At 55.9% G+C, this 18,427-nt stretch overlaps 5 protein-coding genes across 5 annotated transcripts; 4 read left to right on the top strand and 1 right to left on the bottom strand.

The window, feature by feature from the left end:
* Nucleotides 1-1,654: 1,654 nt before the first annotated feature.
* B0H64DRAFT_461385 (MYB DNA-binding domain-containing protein) lies at nt 1,655-4,035 on the top strand (the record flags this gene model as incomplete). Its single annotated transcript, XM_062807502.1, has 5 exons — nt 1,655-1,667; nt 1,800-1,895; nt 2,314-2,366; nt 2,885-3,751; nt 3,829-4,035. The coding sequence occupies 5 exons, from the start codon at nt 1,655-1,657 to the stop codon at nt 3,961-3,963; spliced, it is 1,164 nt and encodes a 387-aa protein (XP_062659829.1). The 3' UTR covers nt 3,964-4,035.
* Nucleotides 4,036-8,639: 4,604 nt separating this feature from the next.
* B0H64DRAFT_342499 (SNF2 family N-terminal domain-containing protein) lies at nt 8,640-12,727 on the top strand. Its single transcript, XM_062801259.1, has 2 exons — nt 8,640-10,129; nt 10,192-12,727. Exons 1-2 carry the CDS (start codon nt 8,890-8,892, stop codon nt 12,453-12,455), a joined length of 3,504 nt encoding a protein of 1,167 aa, XP_062659828.1. The 5' UTR covers nt 8,640-8,889; the 3' UTR covers nt 12,456-12,727.
* Nucleotides 12,728-12,866: 139 nt separating this feature from the next.
* Nucleotides 12,867-13,976, top strand: B0H64DRAFT_475137 (uncharacterized protein). Its single transcript, XM_062808084.1, has 2 exons — nt 12,867-13,263; nt 13,364-13,976. The coding sequence occupies exons 1-2, from the start codon at nt 13,069-13,071 to the stop codon at nt 13,865-13,867; spliced, it is 699 nt and encodes a 232-aa protein (XP_062659827.1). The 5' UTR covers nt 12,867-13,068; the 3' UTR covers nt 13,868-13,976.
* A 317-nt stretch (nt 13,977-14,293) lies between these two features.
* B0H64DRAFT_442624 (uncharacterized protein) lies at nt 14,294-14,794 on the bottom strand (the record flags this gene model as incomplete). The annotated part of the gene is made up of 3 exons (XM_062806658.1): nt 14,294-14,315; nt 14,387-14,670; nt 14,726-14,794. The coding sequence occupies 3 exons, from the start codon at nt 14,792-14,794 to the stop codon at nt 14,294-14,296; spliced, it is 375 nt and encodes a 124-aa protein (XP_062659826.1).
* A 2,082-nt stretch (nt 14,795-16,876) lies between these two features.
* On the top strand, nt 16,877-17,933 carry B0H64DRAFT_442623 (uncharacterized protein; the record flags this gene model as incomplete). Its single annotated transcript, XM_062806657.1, has 3 exons — nt 16,877-17,101; nt 17,207-17,482; nt 17,574-17,933. The coding sequence occupies 3 exons, from the start codon at nt 16,877-16,879 to the stop codon at nt 17,931-17,933; spliced, it is 861 nt and encodes a 286-aa protein (XP_062659825.1).
* Nucleotides 17,934-18,427: the final 494 nt, after the last annotated feature.

The following is an 18,427-nucleotide window of genomic DNA, read 5'->3' as shown; positions in this document are numbered from 1 at the left end:
ATCAGGGGAAGATTCTGTCAGTGCCCTTGATCCTAGTGATTCTCTCACTTTTGAGCACCTTGCAGTTGCTGTAACGGGTCACCAAAAAGACCAACTTTATCAGAGGTCCTCGTCTCGTCAACTGAACGCCGGCTCGGTCCGCCAAACACGAGATTGATGGTGCGGAGACGCTCCCGTGGATGATGGCGTCTTCGATCGACCCATGTTCATTCCACGACCGCAATTGTGAACCTTGATTGCAGGGGCTGTGAGCGACGAAGCGGGACCTGGAGTGGGTCTTGTGCGGATGATCGGAGACATGTCTCGGAAGGAGCCTTGCATCGTGACGACTTGTCTTCGGAGCACTCTCGTTCGTGCCTGAGGGACCTCAGGTTTTCATTTTTCCAATCTTTACGCACTGAGCAATTGATTCAGCTTCCAACTCCCGCTGATAGATTACAACTACTAAGAAATCCCCCCCCCCTTTTTACCAACCCATCAGTTGAACAGGCACGACCCAGGCGGAGGATCAATGCTCAAGCGGAAGTTGCTCACCCTTGCTCAAACACTCGTGACGTCCGGGCTGGCGAGCCCGAGGATCGCGGCGCTCCCGTCATCAGCCCTAGCCCGAAGGTTGACGTTACCGGGAGCTTCTAGAAGGTCGAGATGGCATCAATTTCATCGCTTTGCGGAAGCATAAAACTACTTTTAATTGCAAGGTTTGAATGAAACGCTTTTTATTCATGCGCTCGGCCGCAGCGTCCGTCGCCTGACGCGCCGTCGCGCTCTTCCGCAAACCCTGGTCGCCAAGCATCGCCCACTCCGGGGTCGTTGCGACTCTCCCACTCCCTTGCCGGCGTTGATTCCCACTACGGGTGGGATGACCAGCATCGCCGTGTCCTGCGTTTGTGGACACTTGCAGGCAAGGCATACTCTCTCGAGCTTCCCAGTGTTCACACTCCGAGCTAACTGGGTCAGGGACAAAGGCCCCCCGCAGCATTGAGGAGTAATCTAGGGCTCCCCGAGACCAAGCCTCTTCAAGCCACGATGCGACTCCCCTCGATTGATAGCCCACGGCTCCGCTGCTTTTCCCATCATCCGACCTCGAGTCGGGTTGGCAATGAGCGGTGGCCTTCCGCTCTTAACGTACCCACCGGATGCCCAAGGGGCTGTTTTTCTGCTGCCAATACCTGCCATTCTCCTGGGCAGCGCTGTTGGGAAGAGGTTTCTCGGCCTGTGGTGTGGGTTACATTGAGCAGTCCACGCGATAACTGACGCTCCTGCTCTCGCCATGGGTTTGCCTGGTACGTTGCTTGTTACTGTCCCCTGTTCGGCAATCTGGCAGCTAATCACGTCCCTCTCTTCCCGTGGCCCTATGGCAGGCCAGGGCACCGATCTCGTTTCGTTCCTGATATAGAGTACCCCGGTTCTATTATACCTTCTTTTGGACACAACGGTGAAAACTCGACCAGTTACCTGCCCGTCACCACATCATCCCAACCACCCAACAGGCTCGAATGAGCGTCTTGGTACGGATACATTCCGACCAGGACTGTGCGCCTCGCTCCACAAAATATTCCACACGCCATCCCGCGTCAACAGCGGGTGCGTCGTGCTCCCGCAGCGTTTTTCCCGAGCACTCGCGCCGTCGCGCTGCGGAACCCAGTCGGCCGCCATGGCTTCCCCTGGTCTGTGCGAGTCGGTCTGGTCACTGTGATGCCGAGATGTTTCTGCCCCGGTCCAGCCCAGCTTTTCCCACAGATCCTCCACACTCGGCCGGCAAGAGGATAATAACGGCGGGTTGCTGTTACCAAGCTTAGCCGCGAGGCAAGTGCCGCGGCTGCATTCGATGGGCCGGGCGCTGGCAGCAACCCCCAAAAGCCAGGCTGTCGTCATGCCCTCTTTCCAGCTGCATGGTAAGAGCTTGTTTCACAATATATTCTCCATTTGGCTGGCCGTTTTGTATCCTTCCATACGTTTTCCAGGCCATGACTGTCTTGGGGCTGTCTTGTATACCCTGGCCCGGCTTCCTCCTCTTTTCGGTTAATCCACTGGGGTTTTTCAGATTTGATGGATTTCCTCCTCCATCGACCCCCCCGGGCGCTCATGGCCCCCTACCCTGTTGCATCATTGCTAGGGCTGGGCCCCTGTTTCTATATCCGGCTGCCAGGCCATGGCATAAGATCCTCAAATTATGCTACCGTCATCGTTGGTCAAGGCCACTTGAGTTCCGCCACTGCTCAGGAACCATCTTTTTTCGTCGCACGCTTGGCAATCTCTCATGTGCTTGATGTGGAGTGATGCAAAGGGTATTAAACCTACTCCCACCCCCAGGCCCTGGGAATCCGACTCTTCTCGTTTTGGTCCACGGTACTAAATATCAGATGGTATAATACCATATACACTCGCTGCCGGTTGCTCTGAACTCCAAATTCCTGCCTGCACTTCTATGGGACGAAGCGCAAAGTAGTCGAGGATTAAGACGTCGGCCTCAACGACCTGCCCGAGCCTGCCCACCGACCGCCAATACATGTCAACGACAACGAAAGTCACACGCGTGCGCAGGTCATCAAAAGCAATGAGTTGCTGAGGGGGCGCACCTAGGTTACCATCGCTGTCCGCATAGTTCGCCGCAGCCCAAACGCGTACTTCGCACAAGACCTCCGCTGCAGCCCACCTGCCACTGCCCGCCACCATACCCCCCGGAATCCGACACCTCGACGCCACATGATCTCTGTCTTGCTTCAGCCACCGTCTACTCTTCAACGCAGGCCACCGACAGCACGCCAGCCCACGAGAAATCATAAGAGTCGGCCCATCAGACGTCCCAAATCCGGGTCAAGTACCGGTATCTCTGCCGAAGTAGCCCCACGGGGCTCGACCTCTACAAATTATTTCGATTCAGAGTCCGGCGACCAGCCAGAGCGGCTCGCTCTGGCGGAACCCATGTGTCGGAGGCACGCTGGCGGGCAACTACCGAGTAGGACCGGATTACAATGTCGACTACGCGCCGCAAGACCCGCATCCGGGGGAGCAGGCCCAGACTCCGCACCCATATGACGCGCACCACCATCGAGCCTCGCTCCAGCATGCCGGGCCGTCCTCTCTTCACGAACCCGCTCCCCATCCATCTCACCACGGTTTACCCCAACACTACGCCGCCCACCACCCCCATCCGATCCTCACCGATCCGAGCCACCTGGCTGGGCACCCGTCGGCCCGGCATATGGGGCATCCGGGACCGTCGCACTTCGGCGCCGGTCCCTCGCCCCACACCGCTGTGGCACCCCTCTATCCATCTCTAACTCCGACACACGGCCATACTGCGGGAGTAAAGCGGCCACGGCCCGACGACCTCGACCTCTCTGTCCCTGGCATGCCCGACCTCGAACACAGCGATCTAGAGTCGATGCAGCAGACACCCATGGGCACCGCTTACGCACAGGCCTCCGCCCCGCCCACGCATCACCACCATCGGCTGCCAGACACCGGGCCGCCTAACAAAGTCATGCGACGGGACGGAGATAGCAGCGGCGGAGGAGCCCCGAGCATGGTGGGTCAGATCGGGATGCCAGCACCCGCTCCGCGGCCGAGAGGTCCCAAGCTGAAATTTACCCCGGAGGATGATCAACTCCTGGTCGACCTCAAGGAGAATAAAAACCTAACCTGGAAACAAATTGCCGACTTTTTCCCCGGAAGATCGAGTGGGACCCTCCAAGTGCGGTACTGTACGAAACTCAAGGCCAAGACAACGCAGTGGACAGACGAGACGGTCAGTGTGTTTCCGCAGAGCAAACCCCTGGACCAACGGAGGGAGGCACCAGTGACTAACAGATGGCAAAACTACAGGACCAGAAGCTCAAAACGGCACTCCAGGATTACGAAAACGAAAAGTGGCGCATAATCGCCAACAAGGTCGGCACGGGTTTTACACCGGCAGCTTGTCGTGAACGGGCAGCGCAGTTGCCGGGCGAGAACTTATAGCAATCGCTGTCTCCGCCAGGGGCTTCGGCTCCTGTGGCAGGGGACACCACTGTTTATCCGTCACAGCTCTCGTGACAAAATACACGACAACTCTCGAAGCATGGACACCAGCAGCTTCTACAAGCGGCCACGAAATCCCCGCATCACTTCACCTGCCCACACCCCGAGGCGGCAGCTTCCGGCACGCGACACGAGAAGACCCAGCAGCGGCAAGATCGGAAGTCAAAATAATCGACATAAATCAAGCCCATCAACCTTTCGAAGCCCACATGTGCTTCGGCCCAAGAATCTTCGGCATTTACAAGATCTGTTTCAGCGAGGCGCATGGCGGCTGGTGGCGGCTTCATAGCGCGGTTCACATCTAACTTCCACCACTAACCCGTCTCTACTCCACTCATTATTTTATATTATCTTGTCCTTGAGGCTACGCTTGGTTTTGTTTCTCCTACGCAATCTTTCCTGGCCAATTGGCTCTGTTGGTCCTGGCTTTACTTTGAAGAGGCGGGGTTTAATGTTGGAGATACCCAGAAACCGCCAAAGATACCTGTCTCGTTTACTTCCCCTATGTTAATTATTCTTTTTTTTTCTTTTTCTCTTTCTCGCAGCATTGGTTCCCAAGGCATAGAGAGGACTTGGTGGGAGAGATGATGCATATGATAACCGGCCCACCACCGGAGTACACACGGCCGAGTGATGATGACGACCTAGATTGTTTAATCTCTATGGGAGGCATAGTACTGGGGTTGGAGGTTTCGGGATAAACATGGGTTGGACGACTATGAAGAGGGAAAGGGTGTGCGATTTGGCCTAGTCAGGGGCTCGTCTGCGATAAAGTCGGCCACGGTCTGCGACCATGCATCAATCAAGCCTGATGCAGGAGGAGCGGTTTCTAATGCGCTTGTTGTTCCTCTACCAAACCATTAATGTTTAGCTACATGGGCGGGCCCTCACCAAAAACTTGAATTCCCCACCGTTCTCCTCCCTTGCGAGTCTCGAAGTCAATATTCGTATGTACTTGTAAATTTGTGGCCTGCTCTGCGGAGGAAATGGGAGAGCTCGTTTGAAAGTGACATGGGCGGCTTCGCTTCATCCCATGTCGATTCCGATGTCGATCCTCCAGATGACCCCAGCAGTGTAACGGTTTTCGCCAAGACCTAAGTACTCAGTCTCGGATACCTGCCACAATTGACAGCGCACTTGTTGTGGTTCTCTCGCATTGCTGCTGCCTGCCTGGTTTGTGTTGCACTTCTCAAAGACCATTGTGGTACCCTGACGGAAGTAGCCGATAGTTTTCAAGGCCTGACTTGGCGGACCGCACTCGGTGATTTGCAGTCAAAGAACATGGAACCGATGAAGACCATTGAACCAAGGCGCGTGTCGTTGGCCCGTTCCAAGCTCGTCATTCCCGAGCGCCGCCAAGCCCAACCCCCCCCAAACACGGCGACCACAGTGCGCAGTCGAGCGGGCAGCGCGGCCTCCATGTATATCTACACGGTACATCTAGCGGAGGTACCAACACAGTAACTAACTTGGACGATGAACTGATAATTCTCTCGAGCATCATCCTGGGCTAAGATCCCTGTAGAATGAAACATGCTGGCTTCTTCGAGGGAAAAGATACCGAAATCGCCGCATGACGGGACAAGATGGATTTGTCGGACCTGAAACACTTCGACAGAAACAGCGTTGTGTTCAAACCCCTTCTTGGACGTTCTGCATTCAGGGCTCTTTCCGAATTGAGAGTTCGAAACAGCTGGAGCATGGGTCTTCGTCCTCCTTTCAGGCAAACAATCGCGCCGCTGCGAGTTAACCCTGGTCTCCCCACTTGCCCTGCCGGAACCCCAGAGCTTGCGCTTGCCGTCCCAGCCCCTGTCCTGACAGGTGAGTCGGTGACCGCCATTGGCTTTCTCCAAACCCCAACCTCAACAAGAACGCAAGGTCCAAGACAGTCTCGCAAAGCCGAAAACCTGAAAGGGAGCCGGGAAATCCACATGGTTTTCGAGAAGCCCTCGGCAAAGAGGTCACCAGCAGAAGAATAGCATGATTCTCTTTACTCACGCCCGCGAGGGGACGGTCTTGGTCTTGATCGCGCCCAGATTTGCATTGGGCGACCAAGTCAAGCGAAGCTCAAGGCAACGTCGAGTTACATCCGCCTCAATCGCGGCAACCTCCTCGCATCACGGCTGTGACGCCGATCTCTTTCCGGCAAGTCAGTGTTTGCTGCAGGGCCCTACTTGACGCGGTTATTGACGGTACCGATCATCCTGTCAAATGCGCTGAGATGCGAGCGACTTCGGCTTTTTCGTTTCCTTCGCTACCCACAACAAAAACAACAAATTACTTGGCTTGGCCCATCCGAGTTTAGCAGGTCGCCTCCTCGCCAGGCCTGGAGGCGCGGCAAGCAGATTTCAGGCACAGTCATGAAAGCGTTCCGTTGTCCAATCCCAGCCTCGTCCGGAGCTGTGGCCGAGGCGTCGAAACATCGAAGCAGACTGCATCCCACAGCACATACCATACGCTCAAGCGAGCCACGGGCTGCCCAACGCTGCGACCACAAACGGGCAGCTACCCAATCGGAGATTAGGGCCACAATGTCTGGCTTCATGCTCGCATGCAGCGGGACAGCAATTGGTAATCTGATCCGCCTGTCCTCGCTTAAAGTGCCGATTTGATGTTGATGCCGATGTTGATGCGTCAGGCTACACACTGGTCAACTTAGGCTGCTGCACGGGAGAATTCTAACTCATACACTTACTGTTGGGAGCTCCCTGATGAAGAAGGTGCTTCAGTCTCGTTTAAATTGGAACCTCTGGCCGCCGGGCCACTCCAGCCGGGTATTGGGACCTGCATTTTCGGGGGGCAGATTCAAAGCCTGCGCCGACTGCACGTCTCCTCCCGACTTGACGCAGACCCAACTCCCGCAGCGCATTCGAAGATGACCCGGATCTCCGTCAATGCGGAATTAGCGCGAGGCTGCCATGGCACATCACCAAGGGCCTGGACTTGGCTTAGCGGCCCTGGCCAAACGCTGCAAGGTTTCCCGGTCTTGCGACAGTCGGAATGGTATTGCTCACTTGCTTTTTATCCACGGCATTTGACAAACCATCCCTACGTGGGGTGGACGCCACCCGATGCCATCCCGAGCACCCGAGTGAATCACGGTTTCCATTCCTCAGGCTTTGGAAACCTCGATTCCCAACCAGGAGCGGCCCGGTTGGCCAAGAAAATGGGAGCTTCAGGTGACGCCTTGAAAGCCGGAGGATTTGAAAGACGGCTCGCCCAGGTGTTCTGCAAGAGTGGAACGGCTTAATCCTTGGCCAGGGCTATATCACCCATCATAAGACAAATATTTTGGGACCCGCTAAGCCCACAACGAACCAGACATCCCGGATTGGCAGTGGGTGGTGGCCTGAGAAGGGAACGCCGAACAGCTTGGTACCGGCGGGATGGCAAAACCTGGACCACAGTGTCTCCTGGAGTCGCGGAGGTGTCGCCTTATTCGGGACGCCTCGGATCTGTCTCGGGAAGAATCTGGAGTTGCTTCTCTTGCCCCGGATTCAAGGAAGGAGGAGTTTCTTCAGAGGAGCGGTGAACGAAGGGAGAGAGATGAAGGGCCGGCATGCAAGGAACGCGGCGTCGGGGCAGGAGGGACGCAGTCGCGCGTGTCCGGCCCCCATTGGGCGCCAATGTTGGTCTGCATTTTCCTCGAACCCCCCTTAAAGGCGGGGACGGCAGTCTGGATGTGGCTGGGGCGGAATGCCTTGTCGCCGGCGACACGCACTCTCCACGGGCGGTTCCAAGTTTCGGGTATCGGGGGGTAGTTTTGAGTCCCTCCGGAAGGGCACACAGTGCTGCGCCGTCGCTGGACCTGGAGTGACCTGGCTTGATATCCTGATCAGACAGGGGCAGACCCTTGGTTGCGTAACGTTGCAGCTAATGGTGGGAGAGGGAAACAAAGTCGAAAATCGCCACCCGTCCAAGGCCCTGCCTGTGTTCCAAGATGGTAGATTGCCTCCAATATCTAGCAGCGTCTCTACCGAAGCTGCCGGTAATCAGCCCGGCCCGCCCTGCAAGACCATTCGGGGTTATGAAGATGCTTTTCTGGGTCCTGCCGCATCGATGTATGTATGTATGTACACCTCTCCACACCCCTGGACGGGTACCTCAGCCTTGTGAGCCAAGGACTGGGCCCGCGCGCCCCTTGGAAACCGCGCAGGTTGAGTTTACGGGATGGAGTACTTGCCCGAGCGATGAGCATCACCCGTCTGGCTTTGAACGCCGTGAGGGATAGCAATCACTTCCCTCGAAGTGTACTCTATCCCAGGGGAACCACGACAGGTGCTAGACTGGGGAAAGCCAGACTCGTGAATTCTATCCTTTTACCACCACGCATGGTGTAATCTCATCTATACCGGAATACCTAGCTAAAGTGTCACAACCCCATACTGCGTGTCTGCGCCGGTAACTCTGTTCAGGGAAACGGAAGTCCCCCCAAACAAAGAACTCAACTCCACAATAACTATTTTCAAGCACGCGCCGCTTCAAATTCCCCGATGCCAAGACTATGAGACCCGCAAATTTGCGTGCGTCATTCATCCATTAAAATCACGTGACTACGTGCCGTAACGCCACCGCGCTATTCGCGACTCATTTCGCCTCGACGCCTCATTTTGCAACACCATCGCCGGCTGCCTGGAAGACCCACTTGTCATCACCGTCTCGATCATTTTTCGTTGACATTGAGACACGATTTTTTTTGGTTGTCTCCAGGATGTGCCCGCCTTGATCTCAGCTCACGAGCACTCGTTTTCCCAAGTGCGCAGTGTGCCTTTGTCTGCCTCATCGTTCAATAAAACTATATCCTTGCCCGTCTGCCTCTTTCTTCGACCCGTGCGACCTGCCGACCATTCCTTCTCCAACAACGCAATGGATTCCACTCAAAGTTCAGATGTCCCTCAAGCGTTGACCGACGCCGCCAGTTCCACTCCCATTGAGGATGCGACCTTGTCCCCAAGCAACGACGAAGCGGCCACGGATGATGAGGCATCGGCACTCAAGCTCCTAACCGAAAATGTCCGAGATCAGGATGAGCTCGAGCGGGATATCACTTTTCAAGCCAGTCGCGCCTTGATTGAAGCCGAGGACAAACGGGACCAAAAGCGCATCGAGAAGGCCGAGTTATCGAAGTCTAGGTTGGAGGGTCAACGAAAATCTCAGCAGCAGAAACTCCGTGCCGCACAAGCGAATCCGGCGGCGGCGCTACGAATTCAGCGAGAAATTGCCAGGATTGAGGCAGAGATGGAAATTTGTGAAAAGGACATTGCCGACTTCAATGCCCGCATCGAGCAGCGAAACCAGCAAGATGCATCAGACAACCAGGCGCCTGCGGCCGGCGGAAAGCTTCCCGGGGAGAACCAGCGCGAGTATCTTATACGGACCGGAAAGATCACCCCCTTCGCTCCGTTTGGCGGACCCCGACCCGGCGGTGTCCAGGGGGAGCTCGCTGATGCCATAATTGATGCTGAGGATGAGGCTATTGCGGACGAACTCGAGGAGCAGGCTGGCGAAGGTCCCCGCTCCCACCAAAATCTTAGACTCCCCGGTTTCATTGAGGATAATGAGGGGCCGTCCAGTTCCGCCGTAGAATCCGAGTTCTCTCTTCGGCCGCGGAAAAAACAAAAGCTGCAGAAACCATCCGTCGAGTCCGATGACGAGTTCATGCCAGATGGATCTGCTTCCGAAGCAGCTAGCCCCGAATCTTCTCCTTCCGATGACTTTGACATGACGGACACCACTCCGAAGCGGAAGCGAGGGAAGGCCGTCAAAGAAGTCGGGGAAAAGGTCGATCTGAGCAACATAGATGATGGCAACGAGGCTGTCTACCAGCAGAGACTGAACGATTGGACCGAGCGACGAAGCCGGGCGCGGCGGCGCCGCCAGGAGATAGTGGGCCAGTCCGTTGACGACGATTCAGACGGCGTGGAGGAATGGCTCAAGCCGTCGCCGGATGAGCCAGATCACCATTTTGAGAACGGGCTGAAGCTCCCGGGTGACATTTACCCTTCTCTCTTCGACTATCAAAAGACCGGCGTGCAATGGTTGGCAGAGCTGTACGCCCAACAGGTCGGCGGCATTGTTGGCGATGAGATGGGGCTGGGTAAAACAGGTCTGTCTTGCCTAAACACGCTTGCTGCCGTTCACCGGGACGCAAAACTCACAATCCCCTAGTCCAACTAATATCATTCATCGCCGCCTTACATTACAGCAAGAAGCTACACAAACCCGTCATTGTGGTTGCCCCAGCCACCGTCCTGCGCCAGTGGGTTAATGAGTTCCATCGCTGGTGGCCACCACTCCGCGTCTCTATTTTGCACTCATCCGGAAGCGGCATGTTGAATGTTCGTGATGAGGGTGAGATCGAAGACCATGTGGATGACTGGGAGGAGAAAAAGCCCAGCAGGTCCAGCACAACCGTGAAGAGGATCGTCGACCGAGTGGTCAAGCAGGGCCATGTGCTGGTTACCACATACGCCGGTCTCCAGACCTATGGTGACGTCTTGATCCCCGTAGACTGGGGTTACGCCGTCCTCGATGAAGGCCACAAGATTCGGAACCCAAACACAGCCATCACGATCTACTGCAAGGAGCTGCGCACACATAACCGCATCATCCTATCTGGTACCCCAATGCAGAACAATCTGACTGAGCTGTGGTCCCTATTTGACTTCGTCTACCCCATGCGTCTCGGTACCCTAGTCGCGTTCCGCAACCAGTTCGAGATACCAATCAAGCTCGGAGGCTACGCCAATGCCACAAACTTGCAAATCATGACTGCGCAGAAGTGCGCTGAGACGCTCAAGGATGCGATCAGCCCCTATCTGCTCCAGCGCCTAAAGGCCGATGTCGCCGCTGACCTTCCCAAGAAAAGTGAGCAGGTGCTCTTCTGCAAGCTATCAAAGTCGCAGCGGGGGGCATACGAGCTGTTCCTCAAGTCTGAGGATATGGCATCTATCCTCAACCGGACACGGCAGTCGCTGTATGGCATCGATATTCTCCGCAAGATTTGCAACCACCCTGATCTGCTGGATCCGAGGCTGAAGAACAAGCCTGGCTACACGTGGGGTGACGACAGCAAATCGGGCAAGATGGCAGTCGTCAAGTCGCTACTCCCGATGTGGAAGCGCCTAGGGCATAAGACGCTGCTGTTCTCCCAGGGCGTTCAAATGCTAGACGTCATCGAATCCTTTATTCAGCGACTAGACAATATCAGGTACCTTCGCATGGACGGCAAGACACCCGTTAAGCAGCGTCAAACCCTCGTCGACCAGTTCAATACCGACCCGGAGCTCGACGTATTTTTGCTGACGACAAAAGTCGGTGGGCTGGGCGTCAATCTTACGGGAGCCAACCGCGTCATCATTTTTGACCCCGACTGGAACCCTTCTACGGATGTGCAGGCGAGAGAGCGGGCCTGGAGGCTGGGCCAGAAGAGGGAGGTTACCATTTACCGGCTGATGACGGCCGGAACAATTGAGGAGAAGATATACCACCGCCAAATCTTTAAGCAGTTCCTCTCAAACAAGGTTTTAAAAGACCCAAAGCAGCAGACGACGTTTAATCTCAACGACTTGCACGATCTTTTCAGCCTCAGCTCGTATGAGGATGGTGTGACTGAGACGAGTGAGCTATTCAAAGGCAGCGATGTCAAGAACTTCAAGCGCTCCGGTCCGAAGGAACTCATCGTGCCCGGACACGATGTTGTGCCATTCAGGCCTCATCAAGTCGGCACCAGACAACCCAAAACTGAGGCTAGCAACACAGATGAAAGGGAAGATGACCTCCGCAAAATTGACGGAGTTGCTAGCCTCGAGACGTTTGAAGATCCATCAGCACCACCCGCCAACGAGGAGGACAGGCTCATGGAAGGGCTTTTCGCCAAGTCCGGTGTTCACAGCCTGCTTGAGCACGACGAAATCATCAACGGCAAAAAGACCGTCAAGGCAGATCGTAAAATGCTCCAGCAGGAGGCCAACCGAATAGCCGCACAGGCGGCCCTCGGTCTACGGCGGGCAGGCGAGCAAGCCCGGAACGTACCCATCGGCACCGTGACGTGGACTGGTGAAGTCGGTGAAGCTGGCCGGCCTACCAATACGCGGCGTGGGGGCGGGGGGCCGGGCTCGTCTGGCATATCGGCTGGTGTTGCGAACCGTCAGGGCTTCGGCTCGGGCAGTCCCGGCAACTCAAGGCCGGGTACACCCGGCGCAGCGGACCAGAATCTCAGGGCGAAGGATTTCGAGAAAATGATACCGGATTTCATCAAGCGGCACAATGGTCAGGTGCCGTCGAAGTTGTTAGTAGATCATTTCAACCGCTTCTGCAGCGGCTCTCGGCAGGCAGACGCGTTCAAAGCGGCGCTGGGCAAGGTGGCCAAGATGGAGAAGCGCGGGTCGAGCATGCGAGCAACTTGGACGCTCAAGCCGGAATATCGGTGATCAGGTGCTGGGACGACATTTCGGTGTTTTCGATGTGCTTCAAGACGGTGGATGCATTTTTGGGACACCCTGGCCACCGGCGGCGGCGTTCCAGGTGCAGAGCCGTACCGATGGAGCAGCGGCGATAGATAACGACGAGCTTAACGAATTAATGATAATGAGAGCCAAAACCCTGAAGTCCTGCAGGTTGTATTGTCCTGGTTCTCTACACACCAGGGGTTGTGTTGCCATCGTACCCGCGCGGTCGAAGGCTCCCTGCCCAGTGTGGCGAGACAAAAACGGTCACCGCGCGGTTAAGGAGCCACCAGAGTGCTTTGCTAGTGGCTTGATTGCTAATGGCTGACGGGATAAAATACAACAGCCAATGGGGATGGTTTCAGGTACAAAAGAGGCATCTTGCAGTACGGAGAGAGATGCCAAGGTCCATCCCTCCACCAGATGGTATATCTTGAGACACAGCTCTCACTTCCTTTTCACCAATTTGTTGCAAAGTCAATTTCTCAAAATACTTCCAGTTACTAACTAGCCAACCACACGCTCTGCAACCCTATTCCCATCGCTTTATGCCTTGACTGCCCACAGGAGCAGCCGACCCCAAACCTGCGACGCAACAATGTCTCAAGACATGACCCCCGGGGAAGCAGTCCCCACAAACACGGAAACGCCGCCGGCAAACGACAGCCCGGCTCCGACCGCCAGGCCCGACTCCGCACCGGAAGAGCAGCCACCCGCCGAACCCGCCCTCCCCCCTCTAACACCGCAAGAATTCCGCATCTACAACCGCCTCGCCGAACAAATGGACTACTTTGTATGTACCTCCTACCCCCACCCCCCCCACCCCCCAACACCACGCAGACACCAAACCCCACTAACAACCACCCCCCCCCTCCCTTTCCGCCCCTATCTAGCACGAACACTTCCGCCAAATGTACAACACGCTCCAAACAGCGTGCGCCACCAACCGGCGGCCCGCCGGCATGACGCTGAAGCAGTTCATCGAGGAAGGGCTGCGGCTGGCGCGGTACCTGGAGATGCACCACTCGATCGAAGAGACGCACCTGTACCCGCTTCTGGGGCGCAAGATGCCCGAGTTCCGGGCCACCACGTCTGCACCGCCGGGTGGTGGGAAGGAAGGGGGCGGCGGCGGCGGCGGCGGGAGGAAGGGGAAGGCGGAGGAGTGCGAGCTGCTGCGGCAGCACAAGGTTATTCATGACGGGATGGACGAGACGGCGGATTATCTGCGGCGGTGCAGGGATAGGGAGTGCGAGCTGGAGTTGGGGGTTTTGAAGGAGAAGATGGAGTCGTGGGGAGATGTGTTGTTGCAGCATCTGGACCAGGAGGTGAGGGATCTTGGGGCGGAGAAGATGCGGAAGCATTTCACTGTGCAGGAGATGAAGGCGATTCCTATGTGATATTGTGGACTCTCTAATCGAAAAAAAAACAACGAACGATGGGGGTGCGGCACGATTTAAATAACACAATAATCAGAACCACGGCATGTGTCCGTATTGGCGTTGCAAATGCCCTCGACCAGATGTGGCTCCTGTGAAGACTTTGCCTTCTATCTATACATCACTTTGTGCCTATGGCATTAATATGGCCGCTAGATCGTTAAGTTGTCATTCCAAAGCTCCCGAAGATTTCCCACCAAAAATGTTTGTCGTTGCTAACACACTCCTCTCTTAATACAAGGTTATAAAAAGCAGCCTGCTAAGTGTCATAGACATGAAAGCTGACTCATTGAAAGCAACGTACGGCTGTAAAGGTAGTGCCGTAGAGACGTAAAAAATCACTACTTTACTCATCTGGCTGCTCTCGCCAGTGGTGCTAGCTGCTCGCTAGTGGTGGATGAGGTTGAGGCTGAGGGCGGTTAGGCACCAAGATTGTCATGAGGTATAAAGTTTCCTCTTACCAGTGAAATAGGGCGGCACCCAATATCCCTAACCATGTCGGCGTCGCAGGTTGGCCTGGCACGGTTGAAACTGAAGGAGAAGCCGGTTGCAACAGTGGGCGATACATCGCCTTTTAATACAGAGTCTAGGCTGACCCAAGTCTTTTGGTATCCGAGTTTAAAGCAAGAATGGCAGACCTTATACTGGCACTCGGACTTTGGCGCGGGCACCCACGGCTTGTGGTCGTAGGGGTATTTGACTCTCGCGCATTGAGGCGTGCGGTGTTCAAATATGCTGCGCTCGTTGGCTATCGCGTTGCGGACCTATACAGCAGGTCAGAAAAGGAACGTCGAGTATGGCTTTTATTATAGACCGTACATTATCACGCTGTGATATCAGGGTGTCAAGCTGCTCCGGAGTGTAAGAGGAAAGCTGTTCCGTGGACATTTCGGCCAGAGGGTTGTTGGTACTTCGGGCATCGGCCCCAGACTTTCCAAGCTTCATTTCTTGTTCGAACTGGCGACCAATAGAGTCGAAAGCAACCTGTTTGGTACCGATATCAGCGACGTATTCCCACGGTTGCTTCGCTCGGCTTACCGAACATCCACTGCGATACGCGTCTAAAACCAAAGGATCTCTATCCACGACGCAGCGATAAAGCGTCTTGGACGGAGGCAGCTGTCCGCAATGCAAGCAATGAAAAGTATCTTCGTAAATCACCGCCATAATCGAGTGGGTGCAGTCTGGTATCCAGGTACTGTTCGGGTTGGGTTCGGGTAGTCGTGGTCGGCCAGCCCCCGTGGCTTGTAGAATTCTGCGAGTCGCAGCGATGTGCTGTGACCCGCCGCTGTCGGTCGTCGAGGTTTCTGCATCCATCTCGTCGGTCGTATTTGGTATCGAGTTCATGGCGGGGAAGGGTGGTGTCGCAAAAACCTAGTGTTTGTAGGGCAATCTGGTTGACCGCGAGCTGCAGGTAAAGGTTATGCTGCGCAGAAAGAAATCCTACTTGGTTGCCGGTAACAATGTGGCTTGCTGCTAAAAGAACCTCTTGTTCCGTAGAACATGCAGTAAAAAGGGCAGAGAGCCCACAGCACGTTGCGTGGACAACCAGGTGGATGGGATGGCGAAACAATGGCGGGTAGTTACCAGTCACCTACCAGCTGCCGGATTTGCAGTAGTCCGAGCAATATGTGCGTTCCATAGCTCAGACTGGGCCCGAGATGAGACGGAGGCTGCAAACTCGCACAGATAATCGGATCAGTGATTCCACGTCTGGACTCACGGAAGCTCTCCATCGCCACTTCCTTCCTCAACGCCGCCGATGCAAGTACCTAGTGGCCCCGACCTTCCACAACCTATAAAACTCAGCCATGTGCTTCGTAGAGAACCTGAGCTCGGTACTTTTTCCCGCTGGAATACCAGACGCCCTCGTCAAACATCGTATCCTTGCTGTGTTCGTGAGCGGCATCCCCAGTCTTCAAGTCATGGGTTCGAGGGATAGGAAGGGATCAAACCCGCACTTCTTTTCAACTTTCGATATCATGACGGTTCTTTAGTGGTAGAAAATGGGACGATGGCTATGCACCTAGTCTAGTAAGTCAATTGAAAGTATCCGTCCGAACCCCCCTTTCCCCACATCAACAACAACAAACAACATCAACAATAGAATTATCAGGATCGGCTGTCCAAGACATTCGGATGCGGCTCAAAAATCTTAATTGAACCCGGCTCTCTCCGCTGAACAATGAACCCGATCTCTATTACAGATTGGATAACGACACCAAAAACCCTCCCCAACCAATGGAAGTGTCGCCGGGTTGTGAAGCAGCAGCGGCATCGTGGTGGGAAGTTAACTGGCCGAGGTCGAGACATTGGCAAGGGTTATCCTGCACGGACAGGGGCAGTCCTGCCACTTTCCTGCCGCTTTGCTGACTTGTCCGTGCTTCTTCACAGCTGAGGGAGCACGGGAAGCTGGCTGGGAAAACAAAACCTCGGCCATTCGTCGATGCGACCAATCAGGATCATTTCCTGTGGCCTGCTTTCCAGGTCTCCACACGCGCCCCTCACTCATGCCCAGTCGCGACGCCCACGACGCTCGGCAACAGGGGAGCTCTGTCCCCCATCCAAAAAACCAGCCTCCCCATTCTCAGGTCAACTCGTTCTCGACGTTGCAAGGCGAGATTTTGCGACGACAGCACATTTCACTCCCAGCCAACCCTGATCGTTCGAACAGTTGTCTCTTCTCCATCAATAGTGAGTCGGTCTCCATTTCCCCTGTCTCGCCGCTCATTCAGCGCAACGGACACGCCCAAGAAGGCTGCTGTGCATCGAGACCCGCCGAATCCTCCAATTCCCCCCAGCAATCCGGTTGTTATCCCCGTTGTAAACAAAGCGTTGACCCGGCGCAACCACGGCATCGTCGGCACATTGCGCACCGCACACAAGGCCAGAATTGTGCAAGAGGCTAATCCGGTCTCCCTATTAGGGCCCGCTTATCATTAGATGCCGATTTGACGACCATCGCGAGCCATGTCGATCAAGATGGAGCGGGAAACCGTTAAGGACGTGGTCCGGGACGCCGTCCTCGACCACGTCGCCAACAAGGGCGGCGTCGTCGGGTCAGCAGCCAGTGCCATCTCGGAGGCCGCTCATGGAAACCTGCCCGGCACCACCGGCAAGCATCCCATCTCGGCCGTTGTCGGCACTGCCCTCACCGGCGGCAGGAAGAATGCGGGCACCAAGGGTTATCTTGCTGTATGTTGCCCCGCGCCGCGCGCCACGCGCTGAACGCTTCCATGCGTCATATTTGCAGCGATGCGGGAGACCACCCATTTGGCTAACGCCTTGTCACCCCTCTAGGCCTACTTGCAGCAGCTGGAGGACAACCCCCTGCGCACCAAGATGCTGACGGCCGGCACGCTGGCTGGTAGCCAGGAGCTGATTGCGTCATGGCTGGCCAAGGACCGCAACAAGCATGGCAACTACTTCACCTCGCGCGTGCCCAAGATGGCGGCCTACGGCGCTCTCGTCAGCGCCCCGCTCGGCCACTTCTTGATCTGGCTCCTGCAGAAGATCTTCAGCGGCCGCACCAGTCTGCGGGCCAAGATCCTGCAGATTCTGTTCAGCAACCTGGTGGTGAGTAGCCCTTTCTGAATAGCCATCCATTGCCCCGCCTCGCGCCCCTCCCCCTCCCGAACGCGCCCGTATTGACATGTACCCCGCCCAGATCGCACCCATCCAGAACACCGTCTACCTCGTCGCCATGTCCCTCATCGCGGGCGCCAAGACGTTCCACCAGGTCAAGGCGACGGTGCGCGCCAGCTTCTGGAAGGTGATGCGCGTCAGCTGGATCACCTCGCCCATCTGCCTCGCCTTTGCGCAAAAGTTCCTGTCCGAGAGCGCCTGGATGCCCTTCTTCAACCTCGTGTCCTTCATCCTCGGCATCTACATCAACACCATCGCCAAGAAGAAGCGCCTCTCCGCCCTGCGCAAGAAGCACTTTGGCGACGGCCGCACCCCCGGCGGCTCCACCGTCGGCGGGCCGCGCCCGGACTACCCGCCCATCGGGCCCAACCCTCCGTACTAAACGGGAGCGGCCGGCGGCGCCGGCGGTAACGCCCGGTGTTGATGTTCGGTGTCAGTGTGGATAGTGGTGTGGAATGAGTATATGACCATGGCGCTGCTTGACGGCTCGCCTCCTTTCCATGGGATGGCGGGTGGGTGGATAGTTTTGCGTCAAGCGGGCCGAGAGCTTATGACGGCTTGTGGATCCTTTGGAAGAGGCTCCTTTGCGGGAGTTTGGGGCGGGGCGGGATACCTGTATAATGTTCGTTGTTTTGTTATTTTAGGTCAGATATGGCTAGGATTTGCGGCAAGGGTAGATGAATACAATAGCTTGGATACCTCGTAACCCGCGGCGTTGACATGCCACTAGTTGAACTTGTATCCCAAGCTTGCGGCATAAAGGATAACTGCAAGGACCAGGTACAACCTCGGTTCCCAAGGTAGCCAACTGTCGATTCGGGATCCAGGCTGCATCTCGGAGAACGGCTCCAAGAATAGCCCCCCTTGTACTGTGTT

The sequence above is a fragment of the Chaetomium fimeti genome (genome assembly GCF_033439085.1).
Source record: "Chaetomium fimeti strain CBS 168.71 chromosome Unknown B0H64scaffold_4, whole genome shotgun sequence".
NCBI classification, from domain to species: domain Eukaryota; kingdom Fungi; phylum Ascomycota; class Sordariomycetes; order Sordariales; family Chaetomiaceae; genus Chaetomium; species Chaetomium fimeti.
Note: the sequence above shows the minus strand (reverse complement) of the source record. Positions and strands in the feature narration are given on the sequence as shown.